The sequence below is a fragment of the Dermacentor variabilis genome, unplaced genomic scaffold (assembly GCF_050947875.1).
Source record: "Dermacentor variabilis isolate Ectoservices unplaced genomic scaffold, ASM5094787v1 scaffold_13, whole genome shotgun sequence".
In the NCBI taxonomy this organism is placed as follows: domain Eukaryota; kingdom Metazoa; phylum Arthropoda; class Arachnida; order Ixodida; family Ixodidae; genus Dermacentor; species Dermacentor variabilis.
In genome coordinates this window covers 37,241,703-37,265,859 of record NW_027460291.1, presented here as the reverse complement: position 1 = coordinate 37,265,859, position 24,157 = coordinate 37,241,703, and the positions used below count along the sequence as shown (strand labels likewise).

At 47.1% G+C, this 24,157-nt stretch overlaps 1 protein-coding gene across 2 annotated transcripts in view; it reads left to right on the top strand.

The window, feature by feature from the left end:
- Positions 1 to 24,157, top strand: part of LOC142566819 (organic cation transporter protein-like) — a 196,469-nt gene that overhangs the window by 52,628 nt on the left and 119,684 nt on the right. The window contains exon 2 of one of the 2 annotated variants that reach the window (XM_075677704.1): positions 17,398 to 17,564. The exons of the other annotated variant lie outside the window; for it this stretch is intronic. Coding sequence (XP_075533819.1) covers positions 17,442 to 17,564 — 123 coding nt within the window. The 5' untranslated portion in view covers positions 17,398 to 17,441. The remainder of the gene's footprint in view (positions 1 to 17,397; positions 17,565 to 24,157) is intronic. 2 annotated transcript variants of the gene reach the window in all.

Genomic DNA, 24,157 nt, shown 5'->3' with positions numbered 1-24,157 from the left:
AAATAGTATGCGTTCTATTTAATTCGCTCCCGACGCGCCTTTCATTTTCAAATTCCTGGCTCAAGGAATGTGAGTCCCCACCCTGTACATATCATTATATACAGGCCATTTGTGAAATTTTCATGAAAAATGTGTTTATTTTTCGAGAAGTATAGCAATATGAAGGCTTTGTAAGTGCGTATGCAAGAAGCTATAATCACAGAAAATTAAGCCAGTGACGTTCCGATAAACGCATTGCACAGTTTAAAAAAATTATCGCGACTTATATTTAGGCGAAAATTACGCACTTGTTGTTTAGGAGAGAAGAACATGTGTAGTTCGCAAAGTGCATTATCGAAATTTTATTTTAAATAATTTGATCGAGACATATTGCGTCTTAAGCCAGAAAAAACTTTACCGTCCAATCATGGCATGAAATCGGATTACTATTTGAGCACTGGTATTAATGTGGGTGATGCAAGAAGACGAGAAGTACACATACTTTCTATATATGTATAATACACGCACCCGTGAAGGGTTGGCCATTTTAGCCTAAAAGCCCGCTAAATGTCACAATAAATGTGCCTTGCAGCAGGTGCTTCCTTTTGTTTTCCCTACACTTTACAAAGGTTGTTGATAGAGAAAGGGGGGGATTCTTTGCGGGCAGCTGAGCTCCACAAAAAGAAACGAGGAAAACACAGACTTGGCGCGTGTTCAGTTAATGCTCGTGTGACCAGCGATAACCGCTATCCGTCGGCTTGTTCCGGAACATATGATGCGTGACATGTGCTACCACTTCGCGCGCGGCGCGAAAGGCGACTCCAATACATGGCATCGCTGACGAGATACGTCACTCATTAGCTGACATCGGTGGAGATAGGTCTGCGCTTCCAAAACTGCAGACACGATAGAGAGTGAAAACGTTTAAAAATATATATGAAAGCGGGATGTCGGGTACATGCCTGACTTTTGGGTCTTATTTACGTATACGGCCCTTGTTCACTTACTGTTGCGACTGACTCTCAGGCCTATAATTGGCTGCATTGCATACTTAACTGTGGAGATGTAACTGAATTTTTGTCACTTGTCTTCACTGGTAACATTTGCATCGTTCTGTGCACACCTATGCAGTCAAAGAAGAGGAGCAGCCAGAGTCGCCTACAAGCGCCAACATCTCGATAAACACCGATAGAAGACAAAACTATTATGTGCGTGAAGAAAATAGCCAAATCAAAATAATTCTCTGGAACAGCAGTAAAAAAGCAAAGTTTTAATCGAAAAGGTCTTTACGCTCATCACCTGGCTTCAGCTTGGCAAGGCAAAACGAGTGGCATTTTCTTGCCATTTTTTTGGTTCTTTGAGCGATTTCTGCGGACAGCAATAGTAGCGTCCCGTTGTTCATGCCTGCGCATGAAGAACGTAGGGAGGGTGTATCATTAAATTTAACACGAGGTAACAGCTAATTACAATATTCTAGCGCTCATTAGTCCTCAAATTAGGTATAAAACCTGCAGTGACCTATGCGATGAGGCCCGAGCAAGCTAGGTGTCCCGGAAAATCCTCTTGCGCAGGTTCCCTCTTTTATTACACAGCATTCCCGCGCGACCCGGTACCCGCACTCTGTACGAGGGTTTTGTGCAAAGGCGTGCGACAAAGGCAGAGACAGAGAGAGAGAAAAGAGCTGAAAGACATAGAGGTTGACCAGTGTAATGGTTCGGTTGTCAACTCTGCGATGGGGAGAGAGGGGAGACATTAGGGGCACAAAATAGAGAAACTACGAAGATAACTGTCCGCAGAAGCATTGCAAAAGCAACTGAATATGGCTACAGCTTTTCATTCGCTTCCAATGCTTGAAAATAATACATACTAGTGCTCTTAGAGCTACTCGGGCTGATGTCGGCTGGCACCAGGTTCTAAGAATTAGGTTTTCCGCAAGGGGATGGTCGTCAAGCTAGTCGAGTGAGCTGTAGAATGCTTTTCCTTGTGCATTACGAAACGAAGGCAACCACGCAGAAGTGTGCAATCGTCTCTTTTCCCCAATGAAAAATCCGCATTCGCGACTTGTTATTCTGGTGAGGAAGGAGTAGACATTTATGAAGGCTACTCCAAGCCATAGACGTCATATGAGAGACATGACATAGCGCTAAGCCGTGCAGAAGGTGGAGCTGGGGATCGAAGGAAAGCTGGTTCGTAAAGTCCGCCAAATTCGAATTCTAAGCTCGCGTGAAAGCGCGCGGAGCTTTCTCACTGCATCCGCTCTTGGCATAGCAAAGCAGTTGACACTTTCATAGGCAAGCCGAGCGGCTGCAGTTCATTTTCAATGTCACCGCAGTGACTTGGCAACCATTGAAAGCCGCTGTCGTACTATTTTCCGACTGTTCTATAGTAAATTTCACCCGTGTCCGAGACAGATTGTGTGGGGGATCCACGACGCAATGCAGAGCGTAAGCTCTGGAGGGGGGCTGCCTTGGAATCGAAGGTAGACCATTGTTTAGGTATTTTATAATTATTGAAATGAAACGTTGCCTGGTGGACTGCAACTACGGCTGCCGTCCTCGATGTCAGATGGGAAGTTTCGAATTTGTTCTGAATAGATTTAGCCGGGACAAAGACCGCAGCTGTTGAACTAGAGGTCATGAGCGATCCATCTATGTAAACATGTAAGCAGTCACTCTAGACATGGTGCAGTAGCAACAATATTGTCTGTTTCAAAGCTAGTGATGACATTTGTCCTTTGCTTTGATGCCTGGAAAGGTAAAGCATACTCGATGTAAACGTAGAGACCACAACGGGGACGGCGGCCGCGCTATGGGGGCGTAGTTTGATGGTAACGGTGCACCGTGAGAAGTAAGAAAGCGGTTAAAACTCCTTTGCGGTCTTCTTATTCAAAAGCAAGCAAGATATTGAAGAGGTGTCCCTTGTGACCTGACGAATGTGCGCTGTTAACGCGTCGACCACAATGCACATTGCTATCGGGTGGTCATGCCCGATTCTGATAGTGACTGCTTTAGATGCACAAAATGCATGCGAATGTGCAATGATATGTGGTTAGGCAGGGAATCATACAGGAGTTTGCTGGAAGTGCCCATAGAATCAGTGAGGACGAATAATCGGTTTGTTGTAGTTGGTGACAAGTGTCGGTAGGGGATATCACTGTAATTCCGGGCAGTTCAGCGTTGGAGGTGTCGTTGGTAGGGGAAGCGGATGTTGGACGCAGGGATTATCTATGACTGCCATCAGCCGATCCAACAACTCTGTGGTGCTGGCATCTTTGCATAAGTCGGCCACTAGGTTATCAAGGTAACTGACCCGATGATTTTCATCCTTCATTATGCCGATCATGGTGCATGGTATTCCATAGCGGTGCAATTTGTTGATGATAGCGCGTGGTAGAAAAAGTGCCTTTGAGGAAGGTGAGACGGGCCAATGGGGTTGGACTCGAGTCACGATGCTGACGCCTTGGGTTGAATTGACGTACTCGCGACTTTCCGGCCAACGTCTCTCAGAAATGGATGTTTCGCATTATGGAACTTTCTCGGTTCCAGAGCTAACGGCACACGCAAAGCTATGCCAGTATTATGGCCCAGTAAGAATTCTATGAGAACACGCTATGCCCGTATATGGCGAAACCTATTTATCACGGCGTATATAGCATATTGCCACGAATGACTACGTGAAAAACAAGGCATAAGGTAAGCATCACTATCCCTTGTCTATGTATATAATCCATGTACGCATTTATAACAGTACTGTAAAAGAATAAATAACCGTTTCAAATCGCATAGGTGCTCAGGTCGACGACGTCTCACTTTCAAGCTCCTATAATGGATACCTAGCCCAATATTTTCCGTATTTTGACTGTCTTCTTGCCATGCTGTCCTGATGTTCTCTGAAAAACATTTCGATTTCTCGCTGTTCTTCTCTAATTGACAAATCCATGGTGTTATTTTCGTAACACTTTGTGCACAGCTCTCTTTGTGAAGCTAAACTGAAACTAAATGGCGTGACAAGCACGAACACGTAAGATTAGAACTAACATTGCCTGAGCTCATATTAACTTGCAGAAAATATACCTGCTTGTATATAACCATACACAATAACTGGAACAAATAAAGAAAGAGAAAAAAATGAAGATCTAGTGCGACGTAGAGTACGTGGTGCACTGTTAGCTCCTTCCATTTATACTTCTCTTGATCCATGTACCAGGTGTCCTACGTAACTTGGGCCAAACATTAAAAATATTCATTTGCCACGCAGCTGGACAGAACCAAGGTAATGTTGTTTGAGTAAAACTCTTGCTTGGGCTAGTTGGTTCATGCTTGGATTAGTAAAGGCAAGGCGCAGAAGACCAGGACTCAAGAAGAAGAACGACAAGACCGGGTGCCCGGTCCTGTCGTTTGTGTTCTTCTTCTTGAGTCCTGGTCTTCTGCGCCTTGCCTTTACTAATGTTGTTTGGCGTCGCTTGGAGATATTGGAATTACTTTTGTATTTCGCCTAGTTACAAAATTAGGCTTAATTAGTTAACCAATTTCTCAAATACTATAATTAGATGAAACGCACTAATGCGAAAATTGTAGCGCAACATGAAAACCTCCCGATCCAAATTTCTGTTGCTCACGACGTGCTACATACATAAAAGTGTTTTTCCAAGCGCGAAAGCATCCCAGGAATACATGAAAAATTGTCCCTCGAAGGCCACTCACGATAGTTCGCTTGTATTTGAAGGCTTCTTTCATGATTGGAAAAACACTTTTATGTCACACATATTCAGTAATACAAGTCTGGATCGGAAGTTTTCCCATGTTGCTCTACAATTTTCTCATTGACACTTTTCATCAAATGAGAATATTTGAAAAGTTGCGTGATTAATGAGCATTAATTGAATATTGAGGCAGAATGAAAAAAAATAGACTGAATATCTTCAAGCGACGACCCACAACATTACGTTGGTTCTGTCATGTTCGCATATTTTTTGAAGTTTGGCTGAACTTAGGTGGAATTAATTAATTAAATTATGGGGTTTAAAGTGCCAAAACCACTTTCGGATTATGAGACACGCCGTAGTGGAGGACTCCGGAAATTTCGACCACCTAGGGTTCTTTAACGTGCTCCTAAATCTATTTACATGGGTGTTTACGCAGTTCGCCCCCATCGAAATGCGGCCGCCGTGGTCGAGATTCGAACCCGCGATCTCGTGCTCAGCAGCTTAGGTGGTACAGTTTAAGTGGAACAAGTGGCATATTCAGTGTTATTCATGCTTACAGTTCACGGTCAAAGCACATATCGAGTGTCTCAGCTAACAGCAGCCAAGCTGCTAAACGAAAAAAAAACATTTAAAAAGCATCAGTGCAAGATACAATTATAAAATTTACGGTTTCGGTCGTCGGAGGTCTGACGACCGAACACTGTAGGTCTTAAAGGGGCCCTAAAACACTTTTCTAACTAATAATATTGTTACGGAATGGTGAAAGAAGAGAGAGGAAGAAGATCGGAGACGCTGGCTGCTGCGTGTTGGTGGTCAGCCATCTTGACTACTCTGATTCATCCTGTATATATATTGTAAATATAGTCTTTTTATACTCGCAACATTCCCGTAACATATTGGTGAGAGGTTCGGGGTACCACGGCCGGAAACGTAGCTCCGCAGTGGACGTCGCATCACCGTCCGCACCATGAATGACGGTGAGCACTCGGGATCAACGTCGTTGCCGCCTCCTACGTCACCGTCGCATGCTATGTCGCTGTCACCTTCGGTTGCCGTTGTGCAATCCAAGTATCCTGGAACTTTCTGCGGGACCGATGGTGCCGACGTTGAAGAGTGGGTGGCCATATACGAACGCGTGAGTGCAATCAACAGGTGGGACCCCACGTTTATGCTAGCTAACCCGTTGTTCTACCTAAGAGGCATAGCAAAGGTTTGGTACGAAAACCACGAAGAGGAGCTAACCAGCTGGGACCAATGCAAAGAGAAATTGACAGAGTTGTTTGGCAAACCAGCCGGTCGTAAAATTACTGCCGAGCAGGAACTGGCCTCCCGTGCCCAATCCCCAACGGAGTCCTATGGCCGATCACGACATGGCAGAAGCTCAGAAGGTCGGGAACGTGCTTAAGAGCATTGCTAACGACGTGTTTAATCTGCTCACGTGCAAGAGCTGCTCTACAGTTGGTGCAATCATTAAAGGGTGCCGACAATTCGAGCGGGCCAAAAGCTGACGCTTCTTGCAACCATTCGCCAGACTTCCCAATGCTGCCGCAACGTCGACGTGTGAACCCGCAGATCGACTCGCACAGCAGCATGCGTCGCCATCAGAGGACGTAGTGCGAATCGTGAAGCGTGAACTGGATGTGATGGCGCCCGCAGCTTTCTATTCGCGTAGCCCTGATGCTACCACATGTTCAGTTCCCCTCTTAAAAGCCATTGTTCACCAGGAACTTGAAAACATTAGTTTACAGTCTGTGTGTGCTGTCGCCAATCCCAGATCTAACGAACGCCCTTCTACTGTTTTCGTTCCAACCCGACGCTTCCCTCCGCGTTATCGCAACCCGACTGAGTGGAGAACTGCGGACGACCAGCCGATATGTTTCACCTGTCGCCGCATTGGTCGTGTCGCCCTATACTGTCGCTACTTGAGGCTCCCAACACCTCGAAGGCTGACCAACCTAAGCCGTTTCGATGGAAATGGCAGCAATGTTTCGCCCACCGCCGAGTCTAACCGTGCCGACAACTCTGCTCAGAACACGTGGTACAGCCGATCACCATCGCCGCGCGGACACCAGTCTCGTCCAGCTCAAACACGTCGTCCATCTTCCCGTTCGCCGCAGCCATGTCGCCTTTCCTTCCCTTTGGCTTTTGGCTCGCACCCTTTCGGAAAGCTAGGAAATTCAGCCCTCGGAGGTGGTGCTGCATTGCCGACTACTGCAGCAAATCTTCTAGCTGTGCCGACGAGGAGAAGTCTAATTGATCTTAAAATAGACGGCGTACCTGTGCAAGCACTCGTCGACACTGGAGCCCACGACTCTGTGATGAATGCTAGCCTACATGGACGTTTAAAAAAGGTCTTCACCTCAGCAGCTGCCCGAGTGCTTCATGTGGCTGACGGCGGCGTGCTGGTTGTTCTTGGAATGTGTACTGCGCGTTTAAGTATCGCCGGCCGCCCTACTTCTGTTCTCTTTGCTGTGATGCACAAGTGACCTCACGGCGTTATCCTTGGATTGAACTTTTTATCCACTCATTCTGCTCTCATCGACTGCGCGACTGGCGTTCTTCAGTAAGAACTGCCTCAACTCGCCGATGCTCCGAGCTCCACCCCACCGCACTTGTGCTCGCTTCAGGATGTGCGTCTGTCACCCGAGGCAGTTACGTCACTTTGACCGCGCAGCCACAGGTTCCTGACGGTGCATATGTGCTTCACTCCATCATCGACGTGCTTTTGAACCAGAACGTTGCTGTTTCACATGCGCTGGTCACGGTTACTAATAACGACGTCATTCTACCGCTTCTGAATTTCAGCCTCTGCCCTAAAGTGATTCCGGCCGGTATGTTTTTGGCCAGTGCTTCCAGTGGTTCCGAATTTGATATTGAGAGTCTGAATGCCGAGAGTAGTTTATTAGCACCAATTGGAACTCACAGCTCTGGTTCCTTAACGGATGACTCTGCGAAAATATTTGCACCTGACCTCATCTCTACACAGGCCACGGACATATATCTCCTGCTTGAATTGTACAGTCACATCTTTGATTTCGGCGACAGGCCTTTAGGCCAAACATCTCTTGTTCACCACCGCATAAACACTGGAAACAGGAATCATATTCGTCCGCGTCCCTATCGTGTATCGCATGTTGAACCTTGAGTCATACAAACAGAAGTGGACAAAATGCTCAGCAAAGGGGTCATCGAGCCATCAGCCAGTCCCTGGGTTTCGCCTGTCGTCCTTGTGAAAAAGAAAGATGGTATTGGCGTTTTTGCGTCAATTATCGCCACTTAAACAATATCACGTGAAAAGACGTCTACCATAGATGACGCCTTGGACTGCTTGCACTGAGCTTAATACATCTCGTCCATCGATCTTCGATCCGGCTACTGGCAGATTTCAGTTGATGAAATGGACCGCTGAAGACGGCCTTCATCACGCCAGATGGTTTATATCAGTTCAAAGGCATGCCCTTTGGCCTATGCAACGCTCCTGCGACATTTGAATGTATGATGGACTCTCTTTTGCGAGGCTACAAATGGACCACCTGTCTTTGTTACCTTGACGACGTTATTGTTTTTCTCCCACGTTCGTCAGCCACCCTACCCGACTCGCTGCAATTCTTGCGGCCTTCCGAAAAGCCGGCCTTCAACTGAACTCCACGAAGTGTCAGTTCGGGCGCCGTCAGATCACCATGTTGGGACACCTTGTTGACGCATCCGGTGTCCAAGCAGATCCGGAAAAAGTTCGCGCCGTACGCAGGTTCCCTGTGCCACGTTCCGCTTCTGACGAGCACTGCTTCGTCGGCCTGTGTTCTTACTTTCGCCATTTCGTCGAAAACTTCGCTGACGTTTCTCGGCCTTTGACAGATCTTCTCAAGAAGAACACGCCATTCTCATGGGGCCCGGAGCAGGCTCACGCGTTCGCGGTTCTCATCGGGATTCTGACCACCCCTCCCATACTTGCCCACTTTGATCCATCTGCACCGACCGTAGTCCACACTGACGCAAGCGGCTATGGCATCGGCGCTGTTCTCGCCCAACACCAGAATGGTACCGAGTGCGTGATAGCGTACGCCAGCCGCCTGCTGTGCCCTGCCAAGAGAAATTACTCCATCACCGAGAAGGAGTGCTTGGCTTTAGTTTGGGATGCCGCCAAGTTCCGGCCATATTTGTACGGCCGCACGTTTTCGGTCGTCACAGACCACCATGTACTCTGCTGGCTGTCTTCCCTTGGGGACCCGACTGGGCGGCTTGGCCGCTGGACTTTGCGGCTCCAGGAATTTTCATTTAGTGTCCATTACAAGACTGGACGCCTCCACAAGGATGCTGACTGCCTCTCACGTCACCCCGTGGATCCTCCCGATCCTGCTGTGCATGATCCGGTGACCTGCGTGATGGCTTTGACTGACATGACCGACATGCGCGCTGAACAACAACGCGACGCATCCTTACAGTCCATCATCGCCGGAGTGCAATATGGCAGCACCGACGGCACGTGCCGCACGTTCGTGCTGCATGACGGCATCCTTTGCCGCCGCAATATCAACCCTGACGGCCCTGAGTTGCTCCTTGTCCTTCCTCGTCATCTGCGATCCGTCGTTCTCGAACAAGTTCACGATGCACCGACGGCGGGACACCTTGGAGTTTTGCGTTCATACGGCCGCGTAAGATGCCACTTCTGGCCGGGTCTCTACCGCTTTGTGCGTCGTTATGTCGCAACTTTCGAATTGTGTCAGCGCCGGAAGAAACCTCCACTGACACCTGTCGGACGAATGCATGCAATTGAAGTTCTCTCTGGACTTTTCTTTCGCGTAGGCATTGACCCGCTTGAACCTTTTTTGACAACGACTAGAGCGAATAAGTGGATCGCCGTTGCTACTGATTACGCGACACGCTACGGAATAACGAAGGCGTTGCCGACTAGTTGCTCCACAGTCGTCGCCGATTTTCTCCTGCACGACGTCATTCTCCACCACGGTCCACCTTGACAGTTACTTACAGGCCGTAGCCGCTCGTTCTTATCTCGAGTTGTCGACGACCTCCTCCGCTCTTGTGCCACTGAGCACAAGCTGTCCACCGCCTACGCCCCACAAACGAACGGTCTTACGGAACGTCTCAACCGAACAATCACAGAGATTATGTCGATGTACATCTCCAACGATCACCGCGACTTGGAGGCCACGCTGGCCTACGTGACATTCGCGTATAACTCGTCCCGACGTAATACCGCAGGATATTCACCCTTTTATCTCTTGTATGGTCGTGACCCCGCACTGCCGTTTGACACCATCCTCCTTTCTGTGCCACGTGTTGCAACTGACTACGCTCGTGACGCCATCGATCGCGCTCACATGGTACGTCAAGTCGCCCGATCTCGTTTAGTAGCCTCGCAGCATATACAGAAAAGCTTTATGACCGCTGCCATCGCGATGTTAATTTCGTGCCAGTTGCTTGGGTGCTCTTCTGGTCACCATGTCGTCGGATTGGCATCTCCCAGAAGCTTCTCTCTCGCTACACAGGGCCTTATGAAGTCCTACACAAAGTTAGCGACGTAAATATACGAGATTTCACCGCTACACTTTGATGCATCCTCAAGTCAGACGTCTGTTGACATCGTGCACGTGTCACGGATGAAGCCATACTTCGCTCGCGATTCTTCGCCTACCATGCGACGAGACGGCGCTTCGCCACCCGGGGGTCCTGTTTCGGAAGGGTGAAAGAAGAGAGAGGAAGAAGGTCAGAGACGCTGGCTGCTGCGTGTTGTTGGTGGTCAGCCATCTGGACTTCTCTGATTCATCCTGTATAGATATTGTAAATATAGTGTTTTTATACTCGCGACATCCACGTAACAATTTAGAATGGCCTCACTATAAGTACATCGTCCCACGAATCTCATACCGCAAGAAATTTACGAATTCTCCACCCATGAGTGGAGCTACCGCACCAATAACAGGCTTTCTCTCCCTTTTCGTTTCCGCTAACGCGCTTGAAGGTACAGAACGGAGAAGCCTATAGGGCAAGGCCTCGACCAAATATTCAGTGTCGCGGCGGCGAAAGGGCTCGTCGCGGCATCCCATGGCGGCCGTAGTAGACTACGCTACACAACACGCCGCTGCCACCTCGGATGCCACGCGCAGCCTTCGCGACGGCTACGCACAATGCGAGGATGAAATGATTTTTTTGCCTTTTTAATATTATAGATTTGTATTCGTTGTTGTGATAGCAATTGGACACTCCAGGTGCATTTCTGTCGTCGGCGTCGCCGTGAGGTCCCGTACAAAGTCCCAAGGACGATAAAATCGTCGCCGCGCGCCGCCTGCTGTATGTGCGAGTGAAACAGTGCGAGGGTGAGCCGGCCATGGCGGCTCAATCTCACGGACGCTAGGAACGATAGCGGGGACGAAGGGCGCCGTCTTCCGTCGCGCGAAAGGCTCCAAGAGGAGGGTAGGGAGTGGAGAGCGCGTTCTACTCCGTGCGGCATGGCCGCCGCGCGCTCCCGCCAGTGCCGCTGTATCTTAAAAGCGATCTGCGACGGGAACAGAGTCCGCTGTGCGCTGTGTTTTCGCGGCTTAGTTCGCGCGGATGCGAGAGGCAGCACGAAGGTCCATTCGCTCGCTGCTGCTGCAGCGCTTGTTCACTCCAGCTTTTTGACAACGAGTTTACGCGGTCATCGAGTGAGTTCTATTCATGTTAGCTTTTGCGCGCGTGACACCATGCTTGTTAATTTGTTTAGTATGCCTATGTTTACAAGTTGATACAGACGATAAAGTTACCATCCTTACTTCGTATAGCTGTCCACTAATTTTCTGTCGCAATCGATGCTTCGCCTTTCCGCGAAACTGCCACTTTTAAAACTCAGAATGACTAATTTTGTATTACTGAGAATATTCTCGCGGTAACGAAATCAGCCAGTAGCGTTTGTCGACCAGTTTCTTTCGATGACGGCATTGCGGATGCTAGGGCAAGCGACTGTTCACTGCTTTTGATACGATATTGTAAATTCACTGCTGCATGCGGTGCTGTAATATTTGGCTCACATGTTCACAGGAGGCTCGTTAACAGATCGGTAACGTATTTTTACAATGTTCAAGGGCCTCATTGCTCCTTTAAAATCGTATTTGGCACCGTGTTCTTTAAATATTTGTTTTTTCGATGAACAGCGTCATTCACTTTAGCTGGGACACCCTATACAACTCATTTGGCAGCTATTCCTCTTTCCAGATTATGGCCAGTGGAGGTTCTTATTTATCTGCACCATTTACACACACGACAACTTTACACACACGACACCATTTTACACACACGACACCATTTACACACACGACGAACCCTGAAAGTTTCACTATACGCTACAAACTTCCAACAACTTAATCAGTGAGGACGTATTTTAGTCTCAGGAAAATCACATGTTTATACACCGAATTAACGTATACCTCAAGGAAATGGACAAAATACTCAGGAATTTGCAGCATCGCATACTGTTACTTCTTTCGTGTGCGTTTCATGTAATACAAACATTTATAGATTAATACCCTTATTGTTCTCTTAGGATATGTTTGAAAATGTTATAATGCGTTTCTTGAGAAAAACTAGCTGGATATCCCAACAGCAGCATTTTTTACTTTGGCATAGATGCGCCTGACTATTCAGAGTGGTAGTTTCTATTATATTCTCTTTTCAAGTACACCTCAGTTTCAGTAGTAAGGTATACCTACATACGCAGACGTGTATATTCAGGAGCCGACGAATATGAGCCCAATGTGGAACAAGCCATTGTTTATAAGTCTATACCTTGGCTCCCCTTTCCCTCTCATATTATTCTGCAGAATTCCGAAAAATAGGCCACTATTCCTGCTACCTCTATGCCCCAGTTACTGCGGTTCTCACAGATGGCGAGCGAAAATCACGCATTTAAAGTGTTGCTGTCATTTTTACTAACGCGCTTTTTCCAGAGGCTTCGGCGTCGGGCCAAGCGTTGGTGGAAAAGAACAAAGCCTTGGCCTAATAGCGCCAAGGCTGGCCTCGCTCTAGCAACCTTGCTCGATAGGCACGCGGTAAGCTTGCACCGAAAGAATTTGCGAGTCTCAAACTGAATTTCGGTGAGCAAGATTTATTCAACAATCTTTCGTATCGCTAATGCAAGTTTCAAGTTTTAAGTTTATTTAAAACAGGAAAAGTACACAGGAAATATTGTACAAGAGATCTGGACCCTTACCTCAAAGCTGGTTAGGATCCATGCTATTTATTGTTCACAATCACAACGGCAGTACAGCAAAGTTATAAATAAATCATATGTACGCTACATATGCATTTATAAACAAAAGGCAGGGTACTTCGAATAGCTACGAGAAACCTAAAGAAATAAATTTGTACATAATAACTGTACGCTGGAATAGATAAGTACACCAGCGAAATCAATACTTTGTACAGATAATAGCCGTGAAGGATAATGGGGTTCCAAAGATAATGAAAAAAAAATTGGCTTGTTTTACTTCCGATGGTAAGTTGTTCCATAAAAGTGCTGCAGTGCTGGTTAACCTCCTCCTTCCGTACAGATTTTTAGTCAAGTGCTTTGCATGTATTGCTTCCCGAGTACAAAGTGCTTATGCTATTATGAGTACTTATTGTTGTCTTAATATTTAGTAATAAATCAAAAGGCATTATGTTCAAACTTTGAAACAGTGCGTTGATTCAGCACTGTAATCAGAAAAGGTCGTAAATCGCAATGCCCTTTTCTGAAGAAGTACAATAGGTTCTACATATGAAACGTACCTATGACCCCAACATGCAGTACAGTCGGACAGATGGCTATGGAGCATGCTAAACTGCTCTGAGTAGCAGTGTCGCAATAATAACGGCATTTGTACAGAATAAAACAAGCTTTGCATAATTTTTTTTTCAGAGGAATGTATTGTGAGGCTTCCAATGAAAACGATCGTCTACTGTGACACCAAAGTGTTGAACGCACCCGCTCAAGTACATTATGGTTAAGAAAAAGCAAATGACATTCGCATAGGGGTGCTTTCTGCTAAGAGGTAAAGAGAATATATTTAGTTTTCTTGGTATTCCGGGTTAGCTTATATGATGTAAACCACTGGTTAACACTTAGAAGTTCATTATCTGCCATTGCTTTGTCCAAGGAATTTGGCGCACAACGTAATACAATGTCGTCTTAATGTATTACAGCAGAGAAGCATTTTCAGGCATTGGGACAATCGTTTAAAATAAAGAAAAGAAATATTGGCCCCAGCAATGAGCCTTGGGGGACACCTGTAACGATGTCACAAATGGCGGATTTGGTATCTGCAATGGCAAATAGTTGTTTTCTGTCATTGAGATAGCTGCGGAAAAATTCAAGGGTTAGACCTCGAAAGCCGTAGCATTCTAACTTATTTAGCAGTGTGCCGTGATCCACAGTGTCAATTGCTTTTCGCTCATCTAGAAATATGCCCAGGACAGTTTTGTTGTTCGACTGGGAACTTATGCAATCACACGAAGCTGATACTGCTGTATTCGTCGATCTTTTAGCTCAAGAACCATGCTGGCAATAAGACAAAATGGATACGGAAAAATGGAAATGCGAGAGCACCCGTGTACATAGATTTAGGTGCACGTTAAAAAAACCCAGGTGGTTCAAATTTCCGAAGTCCCCCAGTACGGCGTGCCTCATAATCGGAAAGTGGTTTTGGCGCGTAAAACCCCATAATTAAATTTTTTGCTTATGAGCCGTTATTACCGTCCGCGCTTTTTAGCATAGACCAGTTACAGCATTGACTTCTGGTACGGGTACGTTTCGTGTGCCGCCTTACTACGCCAAGCCCAACTGATGCAAGTGGCAGTCTTCTTTTTTTTTTTTAGGCATAGACGTTTTCGTCAACCTGTGGGCGTACAAACGTTAACCGACTGATATGTGGCAAGATCGCGCAGCACTGTTGCATACATTGTCACGTAGTAGGGAAGGTGAAGAAAGCAGCAAAACTGTTATTAGTGAAACTAGCGTTTCATTGCGCGAACTTGTGCCCTCAAAAGTAAGCTACACTCAAAGAACAACGATAGCGGCGAACACCGACGGCAACTGTCGAAAATATGATCAGAGGGTCTAGTGCGTCGGCTTTTTTACATCAGTCATCGAAGGTTCCAGAGTAATCGCTGGGACCTGCGTGTCGTCCACAAAGTTCCCAACCATTCGCGTCGTGCGATGAAATCAGATTGCACAAAGTTCGGTGACAACAAACAGAGGATAGAACCATCGATAACTTTCGAGAAACTTCCGATACATGCAAGCGCGTCCTGCGCTGTACGATAACATGTTAGGCGGTGAAAAAAAAATTATGGGGTTTTACGCGCCAAAACCACTTTCTGATTATGAGGCATGCCGTAGTGGGAGACTGCGAAAATTTTGACCTTTGGGGGTTGCTTAACGTGCACCTATATCTAAGTACACGGGTGTTTTCGCATTTCGGCCCCATCGAAATGCGGCCGCCGTGGCCGGGATTCGATCCCGCGACCTTATGCTCAGCAGCCGAACACCATAGCCACTGAGCAACCACGGCGGGTAGGCGGTGAAACGCGGTCACCCGATAAAGAAGTACATTTGTCAATATGAAGCCGCAGTTGTGCCTTTCAATTACTAGAAACGTCAATCGTATCCTGTTGAGCCAGATATGACTCACTCAATAAATTGGGCAAAGTAGGCTTTAGGATGTGGATTTTATAATACGTGGGGCAACGATTGACCATCCACAAAGCTCGCATTAACGGGCACGGCAGGCCTAGTCGCTTTCATTTCAAGTCGCCCCATAGTAGCCAACTGTGTCACATGTCGTTGTTTTCTGTAGTTTTCATTATTTCCCCGGTTTAAAACGGAAGAAGGATTAAACCTCCAGAGCGTTATCTTTGTCAAGTGTGGCTTAGTCCGCCAAATGTTGGGCATCGTAGCTGTCATTCGTGTCAGACATTTTACTTGTTGATTTATATATTTGTAAAAGTTTACAGAAACGAATGAATGGTAACGAGTGGCGAAGTGAAATATTTCAGCTGATTTCTGTAAAAGAAATCAGCAGTTTGCTAGTCTTACCACAAGTACATCTGTTGTCCATCTGAGCGTTTCGCAATCAAATGTACCGAAAAACGGAACATTTTGCGAGCAAAGCACTGATCAGAAAAAGAAACGTCCACCTGTGACGGCAGCAACATTTAAAAGTGCGAGGTAGTCGACCTATTTTCCGATAGTTAAACGCACAGGATATGCAAGAACTTCCCTCAGCTTTATCGGACATATTTACTTTAAGTGCACGTCATTTAGCGGTGGAGAGGCAAAATCATTTAGGACATGGTTTACCTCAATAGCTCAAAGAATGAAGGACCAGTTACTGGCGGAAACATTGATAAACCAACGTTGACGTCCCCGAAGAGCCGGGAGTTATACGTTAGTTCTTCAAGTAGCCGGATTGAACGCATTCCTACCTTTCGACTTCGCGGTTATTTGCTGAGCTGTTTGTTAAAGAGAGAGAGAGAGAGAGAGAGAGGAAACGTAGAAAGCTTTGTGAAAAGCAAAAGAAATACATTATGACCACAAGGCTAGCAGAAGAATTATCCTGCAATTGAGAGCTTAGCAAGGCTTAGGAACGCTGCAGCGTGCGCCATTGTACAAAGTTCGAGCTTTTAATCCAAGAATGCGCTGTGTAGCGCACACTATGCCGGACAGTTAATAGAGTTTTCGGGTGCTGATAAGAGACAACAATTTATTTTAGCAGAACATAGCAGAAAAGGATAAATTGATTTATTTATATTTATTTTCACATACTGCAGCCCCTCGTGGGGCTGGAGTATCTATAAGTTGTGATCGATTAATATTTTTGATTAACCAGCACAATTAAAAATGTATTACTCTATTACTGCTGGTGTGAAGAATATGTGAGTGAAAGCGGGTATACACGTAGTTGCAGAGAAGCCATCTCAAACAACTGTTTTCGCGGAACGCGCTTTATATCGAACGCGTTTAATTGATTACACGTTCGATATAAACCGCGCTCGATTAAACGCGTTCGTGCATTGCGTGACATTGTTTTGGCCGTACAGCTCAAATGTGACACAGCAATTTGTTTCCTGCCACGCGGACGCTTTCCGGCACTGCAAGAAGTGGTCTAAAGAAGTGTGGCCTCAACAGTGCCCTCGAACGGCTGCGTCCCCGTGCGCATTGTTTTGAGTCTACGGTCGCTACCGGCCGCGCCAGCACGACGCGTTGGCAGGAACAGGGTGAGAACGTTGCCCCGCTTCCCTCAGCCGTCGTCAACATCTCCTTCCGCAAGGCCCCTTAGAGCTCGGGCATCGGATGTTTACCCTTCGAAGCCTGCCGGCACCCGAAGCCGTGGTGGCCCGTTGCGTCGGGCCCGTGGACTCGCGCCAAGCGAGCCGCGGGCCAAGCGCCCGAAGGGAAGCCGCAGCAGGAGACGCAAGAGAGACCCCTTTCTACAGAAAGCGACGAAGAAGCATTATACATGGCATGCTTCTCTCGCAGAATAGCTAGGGACGAGTTGCGGAACGCGAGAGGCCCTCGGTGGCTTTCCGTTGACGCGAGCTTGGTCGCGTTTGTCTCGGCGTCCAACCGGCGACGCGCGCATGGTGAAAGCGGCGCTGACGCACTCTGCCGCAGAACGTTTCGTGCGGCTCTGCGGAACTCGTTGTGCGGTGTGCTCGAACCGCGCGTGTACGACGCGACGCAGAGAGGCCCGCCTGCTGCCCGCCCGGACGAGGAGTAACGACCGCCATGGAGAGCATCCTGGAGCCCGTGGGGCCGTGGCACGTGCCAGTGTTGCTGTTCGGCGTGCTGCGCGGTATGCCGGCGTCGCTGTTCGTCATGAGCCTCACCTTCATGGCTCCACAGAATCAGGCGAGTGTGCTGAGGTGGCAGCTCTTTGTCATTGTTTCTCTTCTTTCGTTTCTTTCTTCCTTTCATTCCGTCCCTAGTGCTGCCAATCTCAGAAAGGCCCAATTTCCTTTTGCTGGGGAGCTTTCAGTAGCCTGACGCGTAAGACGACGTGGGAAACGGGGCACGTTTTTCGTGCCCGCCGAAGCAGCTTCGCGGCTGTGGCGTTCAGCTGCTGAGGTTGAGGCCGTGGATTCGGTTGCCGGCTGCGACGGCCTCATTCAGATGGCGCGGAACCCAAAAGCGCTTGTTCAGCTAACTACGGGTAAAGTTAAGGAACCCCCGGTGGTAAAACCGAACTTCAAACCCCTTACTCACTCAGTAAAATTCTGGCATTGAGATATAACGCCACTAAACTTAAATAGCATATACTTTTAACACAAGTGCCAAACAATGAAGTGCATTTTCCCCCTACACCAAACGGCATGATAGTGCTGCAGAGTGAAGTTACCCTGCAGCTTGCTGCAAATAGCTTTCCAACGGCTCTTGTTTCCTTTCGGTCGGAGTTATTGACACATGGCGGCAAGTTCGACCTCACCCATACTCATCCATAGCTCGCAAACAGAGACTGTTCTATTCATTTACTGTACCTCAGGGAGCCTGCTGTCCAAGAGCGTAATCTTGCGCTTTACTGCGAACGCAGCATCGAAAAAAGATGGCCAGTGTAGCCGCCCCACTGGACAGTGAGGCCAGTTAAGCTATTCGTTAACTATTCAGGGTCATCGAGCGTATGAAGGTTGTTTTATTTTCTATTTTTATTCCGTACAGCCATGATTTGGGACACCTGCGTTCGCTTCGCGGAATGCTATTGCAGAGTTCCAGAGCTGAACTTGTTTACAGCTTCATACCACCTGCTTCCGGCACCATGTGCTTCCGTGCTCGCTTTGTAATAGGCAGCTGCAACGAGCCATTACCGTGCATGCATACTGGCGCCCCCGCCCTTATATGTACCTCGACAGACTATATCACAGCGGAAAGCTAGGCCGCGCTGTCTCACTTGAAAATATGCTTCGTGAAAACGTTGCCCTGGCAACCAAACATTATTGCAGTCGGAAAGATAGAACACTGGAACGCTATCTCACGTACGCAGCTCATTGCATACGCGAGGTCTAATCAAAACGTGCGCCTCATTCACAACTACAAATAATCCGCGTAAAGCAAATAAGAGGTGCTATGACCTAAAGCTATTCCAATTTTTGCCCATTTCTCTCCATGCCACTCCACGTTTGGAAAAATTTTTACAGGTCACTCGCATTTCACCTGTCTGTGACGTCACATCACGAAAACCACAAAAACTGCCTGTATGATATGACGTGAGCGCACGGATTATGTATCACTAGGCCGAACACAGGGAGAATCTTTCTTTTTTTTTACGATTCTACGGCCTTTTTACCATTAGCCCTCCGATATTGGTAAAACATTTTCGGGCTGCCTCTGCTTCGCCTGTCTGTTTGGTGACCTCACAAAACTCCGCAAGCTCACCACGTCAAGGTAACTATATGCATCAAAAATACATTAATATACCGAACAAAAGCGTTTTTTTTTAATAGCTGGAGTTTGCGCCATTCAAAAGTGAATTTTTGCCTGCCCGCCAATCACTCTGGCAATCGCTACTCGCAGCTACCGGGTAGAATGGATTTCTGTGCGCATGATAAATAGATGCATGGCAGTATCACGTTCTCGAGCCCTTTCGGCACCCATACGACGTCGTTCTGCCAACACTTCTTCGTGGATAACCTATTTCAGCGGCATTTTTAACTCCCCGTAGCATTCCGATGCAGTTTTCCACCACCCACAGCTAGCTAAGCAAGGGGAATTGTTGGGCCAGTCGCAGACGCCGGAGCCATCCTCCTCTTCCTGTTATCCACTTTCACTGGGCTAGCTCGGACCCACTGAAGCCTTGTCGACATCTGCGCGCCTTTCGTCAGCCAAGAATGGTATTCAAAGGTAGGCAATGCTATTTGCTCAAAAGTGAACTCTTATAAACGACGAGAGGATCTGATGGGGCTGGTTGAAGCAACATGGCGGGTCATCGCCCGATGCTTGAGTCAGCAGTTACGTAAATCTGACGTCAGTAGTGTGTAATAAAATCACAATTAAGACGTTTTACATTATACCTCCCAAGATCAGCTTACAAACTGTCTGAGCAAAGCCGTGCATGTATCTTGCGCCGTCGCGATGAATGTGCCCCTCCGAATCTCGCTAGGCCGAAACAGCTGTAACCTAAATTGAAGTTTAAAACCCGGCACGTTCACATAAAAAACTGCTGAATATGCCAGCATTTAGGGCCCGACTTCACAAAGCATTTCGATCGTAAGTGTTCGTTGTCACTGGTCAGCCTTCTTCGCTAATGATACGTCCAGCATAGGGGTTCGCTTTTGTTTTCTTTTACGAACAATTCTAGCTTAACGGGTTTTTTATTTTCTCTAAATGTTAGGACCTTTTTGTTCTGTGTCATCAAACACTAAATGGCAGTAAAATAAATCCAGAATAGGCATAGCTGCCTCATACCTAGGCATTTCAGGAGCACATAGGCCTGCTAATAAAACAGCTGTATTCACTGGTTTCAATATAGAGGAGTAAAACGTAAGATATTAGAACACATGAGGTGTTACGTAAACGTGCTGAGGATAGCCAAATAAGCGCTTACGCACCTAAAAACCAAAGTGCCTCATCCTCGTCACTGTGACTCAAAATTTATACGGCTGCGGCAATGGGCGCTTGGTAGCAAGAAGCGCTAACTGGGCCGGCGCGCAGCATTCTCGTCTGATAGTATGTGTTCAGATGAGGTCGTGATTCCTGAGTCGGTAAATTTGTGGCCCAAGTCTCCCGGTACAGCGTGCGCCTTACTGAGTGCGCGCAGAAACATGCGTAGGTTGGCACGTCTCATTATACTTCGCGGCGCTCTTACGGATCTAGGCACGGTGCCAACCAACGACCCAATGACGTCGAGCCCAGCGGCCGGGCCTTACACTGTGCCTGGACGTCAGGGTCCGTACTGCAAGTCGAGTTGGTGCCGCACTGACGGACTAGCACAGTGGACGAACGAGACGGCTTAGAGACGAACGCACGGTCATCGCAAAACAGGAGTGGTACCTGGCACAGTGTGAAACGGATGGCGGCGTCTTGTTTCGGAAAACATCGGTGCCATGCAAATCCACATGAGATGAAACGATAGGTGTTTGGCTTATGACGAAAGGCCCCGTAGTCCGTTATATCCAAAAGGATTCCTGCGAAGGGGTCGCCGCTCTTGATGACGCGAGCGGCCTTTTGGCCAAACCAATCGCGCGAATAAATGATTCCAATCCATCGTCTAGAGTTAGTCGACCACGTGAACCTTGCTTGCTCATCTCTCGCAATGAGCAGTATCTACCCTAATTTCAATGAATGCTTTTCTACAGCTTGCTACGCTACTCATGTTCAAATGTCTCGTGTGAGTAAAAATTTTGTTTTGCTGGGCAGTTAACTACCAGTTTCCTCTGCGCTGCACAGCTGGCGTGTGCCGCAATTCCTGGTGTTCCCCTTTCGTGTTTTGCGCTCGGGCTAAATTTTATGTTTGCAACGTCCGACCCACCTCTCTTGTTTTGAGTTGGTTAAACCGTTCTATTACGAACATGGTGCTCAAAACAAGGTGAGTCGCGTTGCATCAGCTTTCTGTGCCGCCCTTAACCCGGACAGAAAAAGAAATGTCGCCTTCTGCGCTTTACTTAATCTTTCTAGCAAAGGGGTGAACAAATTCTGCTGGTCCACTTCTTTTCTACGAACGCCAAGAAATAGAGGCACGTGAGACTAGGTCCAGCTGAGCAATTTTCTGAGCAATCTACAAAAAATACATATGACCTGCTCACGACTCACTCGTGTCTATTTTTTGTTCCGTATCCATATATCGTGTCCGTATATTACTTAGTGAATACGCCCCATGTGTGCTTAATTTTTTTCCTTATTAACAAACAGACAATGCCTCTGAGTCCTCCTGCTGCCAAGTCGCACGTGACAATGGCGAACGGCTACATGGCGCATTGCCAGTAAAACCTCCTTTTAGTTTGACGGGGGACATGTACCTCGTTAATGCGTGCCAGAACTCTCCTTTGTTGCTCCTTATTCACAAATTCGCAAGAAAGCAAAAAAAAAGAACTAAAGTAAGGTAAAGGCACGTCGGAGAGATTCACTAGATCGAACTTTTGAGAGGCTGGAGGGCGCCCGCCCATGTTAAAGTTAATGTGACCACATAATGAGCAAAGAGAGAAATATACAATGGTGAAGCGCAGTACTTTGACCCGAACGAACCAAAGCATCGTTGTGAAATGTATTTTGCCAACTGCCCCAAAAGAATACTTTTCTGGCGAAGGAAGTGTTATTGGAAAAATTAAATAAAGTTATCTATGTTATATATTGAATATCGTCAAGACGACCTTCAACGACTACATCTGTGGTGAAGAGTGTGCAAAGAATACAACGCACCTGTATACGGCAGACCCACCTTTCTTAACTGCCCCTGCGGAAATGGAGAAGCAGCAAGGCAAAACACGAGCAGTGGACCTGACGTTACGCGCAGAAAAGTTTACCTTTAGGTCTGAACACGACACTGGAACGGCCGGGGGAGGCTGTGAACACCAGTTGCGCGAGGCAAAACAAACCTGCAGTCCGGCAAAATAAAGTCTGGACTCGCACTCTCTCAGGCCGAAATAATTATGAAGGAGTGAGCACAATTCTTAGGTTCTGTGTTTTAGTAATCTTTATCGCGGCTTCAACGTACAAACCTGTGGTAATAAAAGAAATAGCGGCCATATTCACAAAGCTACTCGTTCGTGCGTGCTGTTTTCCCGTGGTCGGCCGCCTTGGGTAATACTAGGTCCAGCATCAGGATTAGCTGGAATTTTCTCTTACGAATAGTTGCATCCTAATAGCTTTTTCTGAATACGCGTCCACGTCCATAGGCGATTTATTTATTTATTTATTTATTTATTTATTTATTTATTTATTTATTTATTTATTTATTTATTTATTTATTTGGAATGTATTACGAAAGTTTGAGCCAAAGCTGGTGGGTGCAATGTTTTAGCGCGGCGAAGTACTTCGGAAATGCTCCCGAACGCACCTTGTTCGCGTTCAACCTTTTGCCGACTGCTTCTCATTGAAGAGTCTTCTCCTTTTTTTATTTCGACGCAGAAATGCACGGTGCAATCGCTGTGCGACTACCGTTGGTTATTGCCATTCTTTATTTTGAATTGTAAATCTGGAACACTTACTTCTGGGGAAAGATGTCTGCCGATTTTCATAACGGGTATTTCCGAGATGCATTAGTTTTTTCCAGGTTGGTAGCACTTCTCTGTACTATTTTCTCTTTCTACCGAGAACACCATTTAGTTCATCCACGGCACTTTTGTCACTCTTCAAACCTTCTTCAACGAGCGGGAAAGGGGCGAGGAATTAAAGGGAGACTGTCTGGCACGAAGTCACGCAGCGACGGAAAAAGCCGCAGCAAGGTCCGTAAAGATCTGTTCGCTGCAAAATGAACACTATCGCGTTTGAAAGATTTTGTGGTTACTGCAAAAGTCAAGTATGCATATGCTTGGCTACGTTATAAATTATTATCAATTTGATAAATAGTAAGGAAATCAGAGAAATGAGACAAAGAGACAGGAAATGCGAGAAAGTTAGCCACGACTTAGCCAAGTTGACTGCGGTGTGAAATCTCAAGTCTGATGGCTACAATGGTGCGTAGGGGGGAGGCTGCATTCCACTACGCCTTACGAGGTTTTTCAGCGTATAATCAAGTTGTCGTTCACGGCTGTCTTCTTGCACATTGCCTAAGTCGGAGAGGGGTAACCTCATACGTCTACACCCTTTTGACGGTGTAGTTTTCTCTAGAGTAAAGAGATGGCGCTTTCAGTGGCGCGCCTCCCGTTCCCTGAGGCGAAAGCGCAAGAATGCGAAATCATTGCCACATCTGCCCATCAGCTGTCGAAAATGCGATGGGTGATTGCTAACGCACTGCGCTCTATTCAGTGTGTAAAATGTAGAACAGTAGCCGGAAGGCGTGTAAAGTAGTTGGCTGCGAAAACGGTGAGTGGTAAATTAAGGAACGAAGTGAATCTCAGTGGCCAAGTTCACGCACCGCTGCTGCGCAAGGACCTGTGTGGGTGGCCTGTGTTGGGTGGCCTGTGTTGGCCACCCATTCGCGATGCATGGATTTATTATGGGATAAAAGAATTGACACACTGGCGTTGTATCGATAACCTACAAAGAAAGAACTTCAACCTCGAAACATCGGTAAGAGTGAGTACCGCTAGTAACCCAGAGACAAAGGGAGTGGCACCGCTTCCTCTCATAGTAATTTTCTGACATGTTATCCACGCGCATCGGCCCCCAACTTACACTCAAACTTACGCCCGCTTTACCTCCCATGTATTAGGAAAAATTTAATGGGCCGAAGCATGAGTGACATATACGGAGTACACCGACAGCACACGCATTTTCGAAGCTGGTCGTTTCGTGATGTTCCAGTGAGTAAACGAGTGACTATCGCTATAATACATCTTCGCTACGAGCTATTG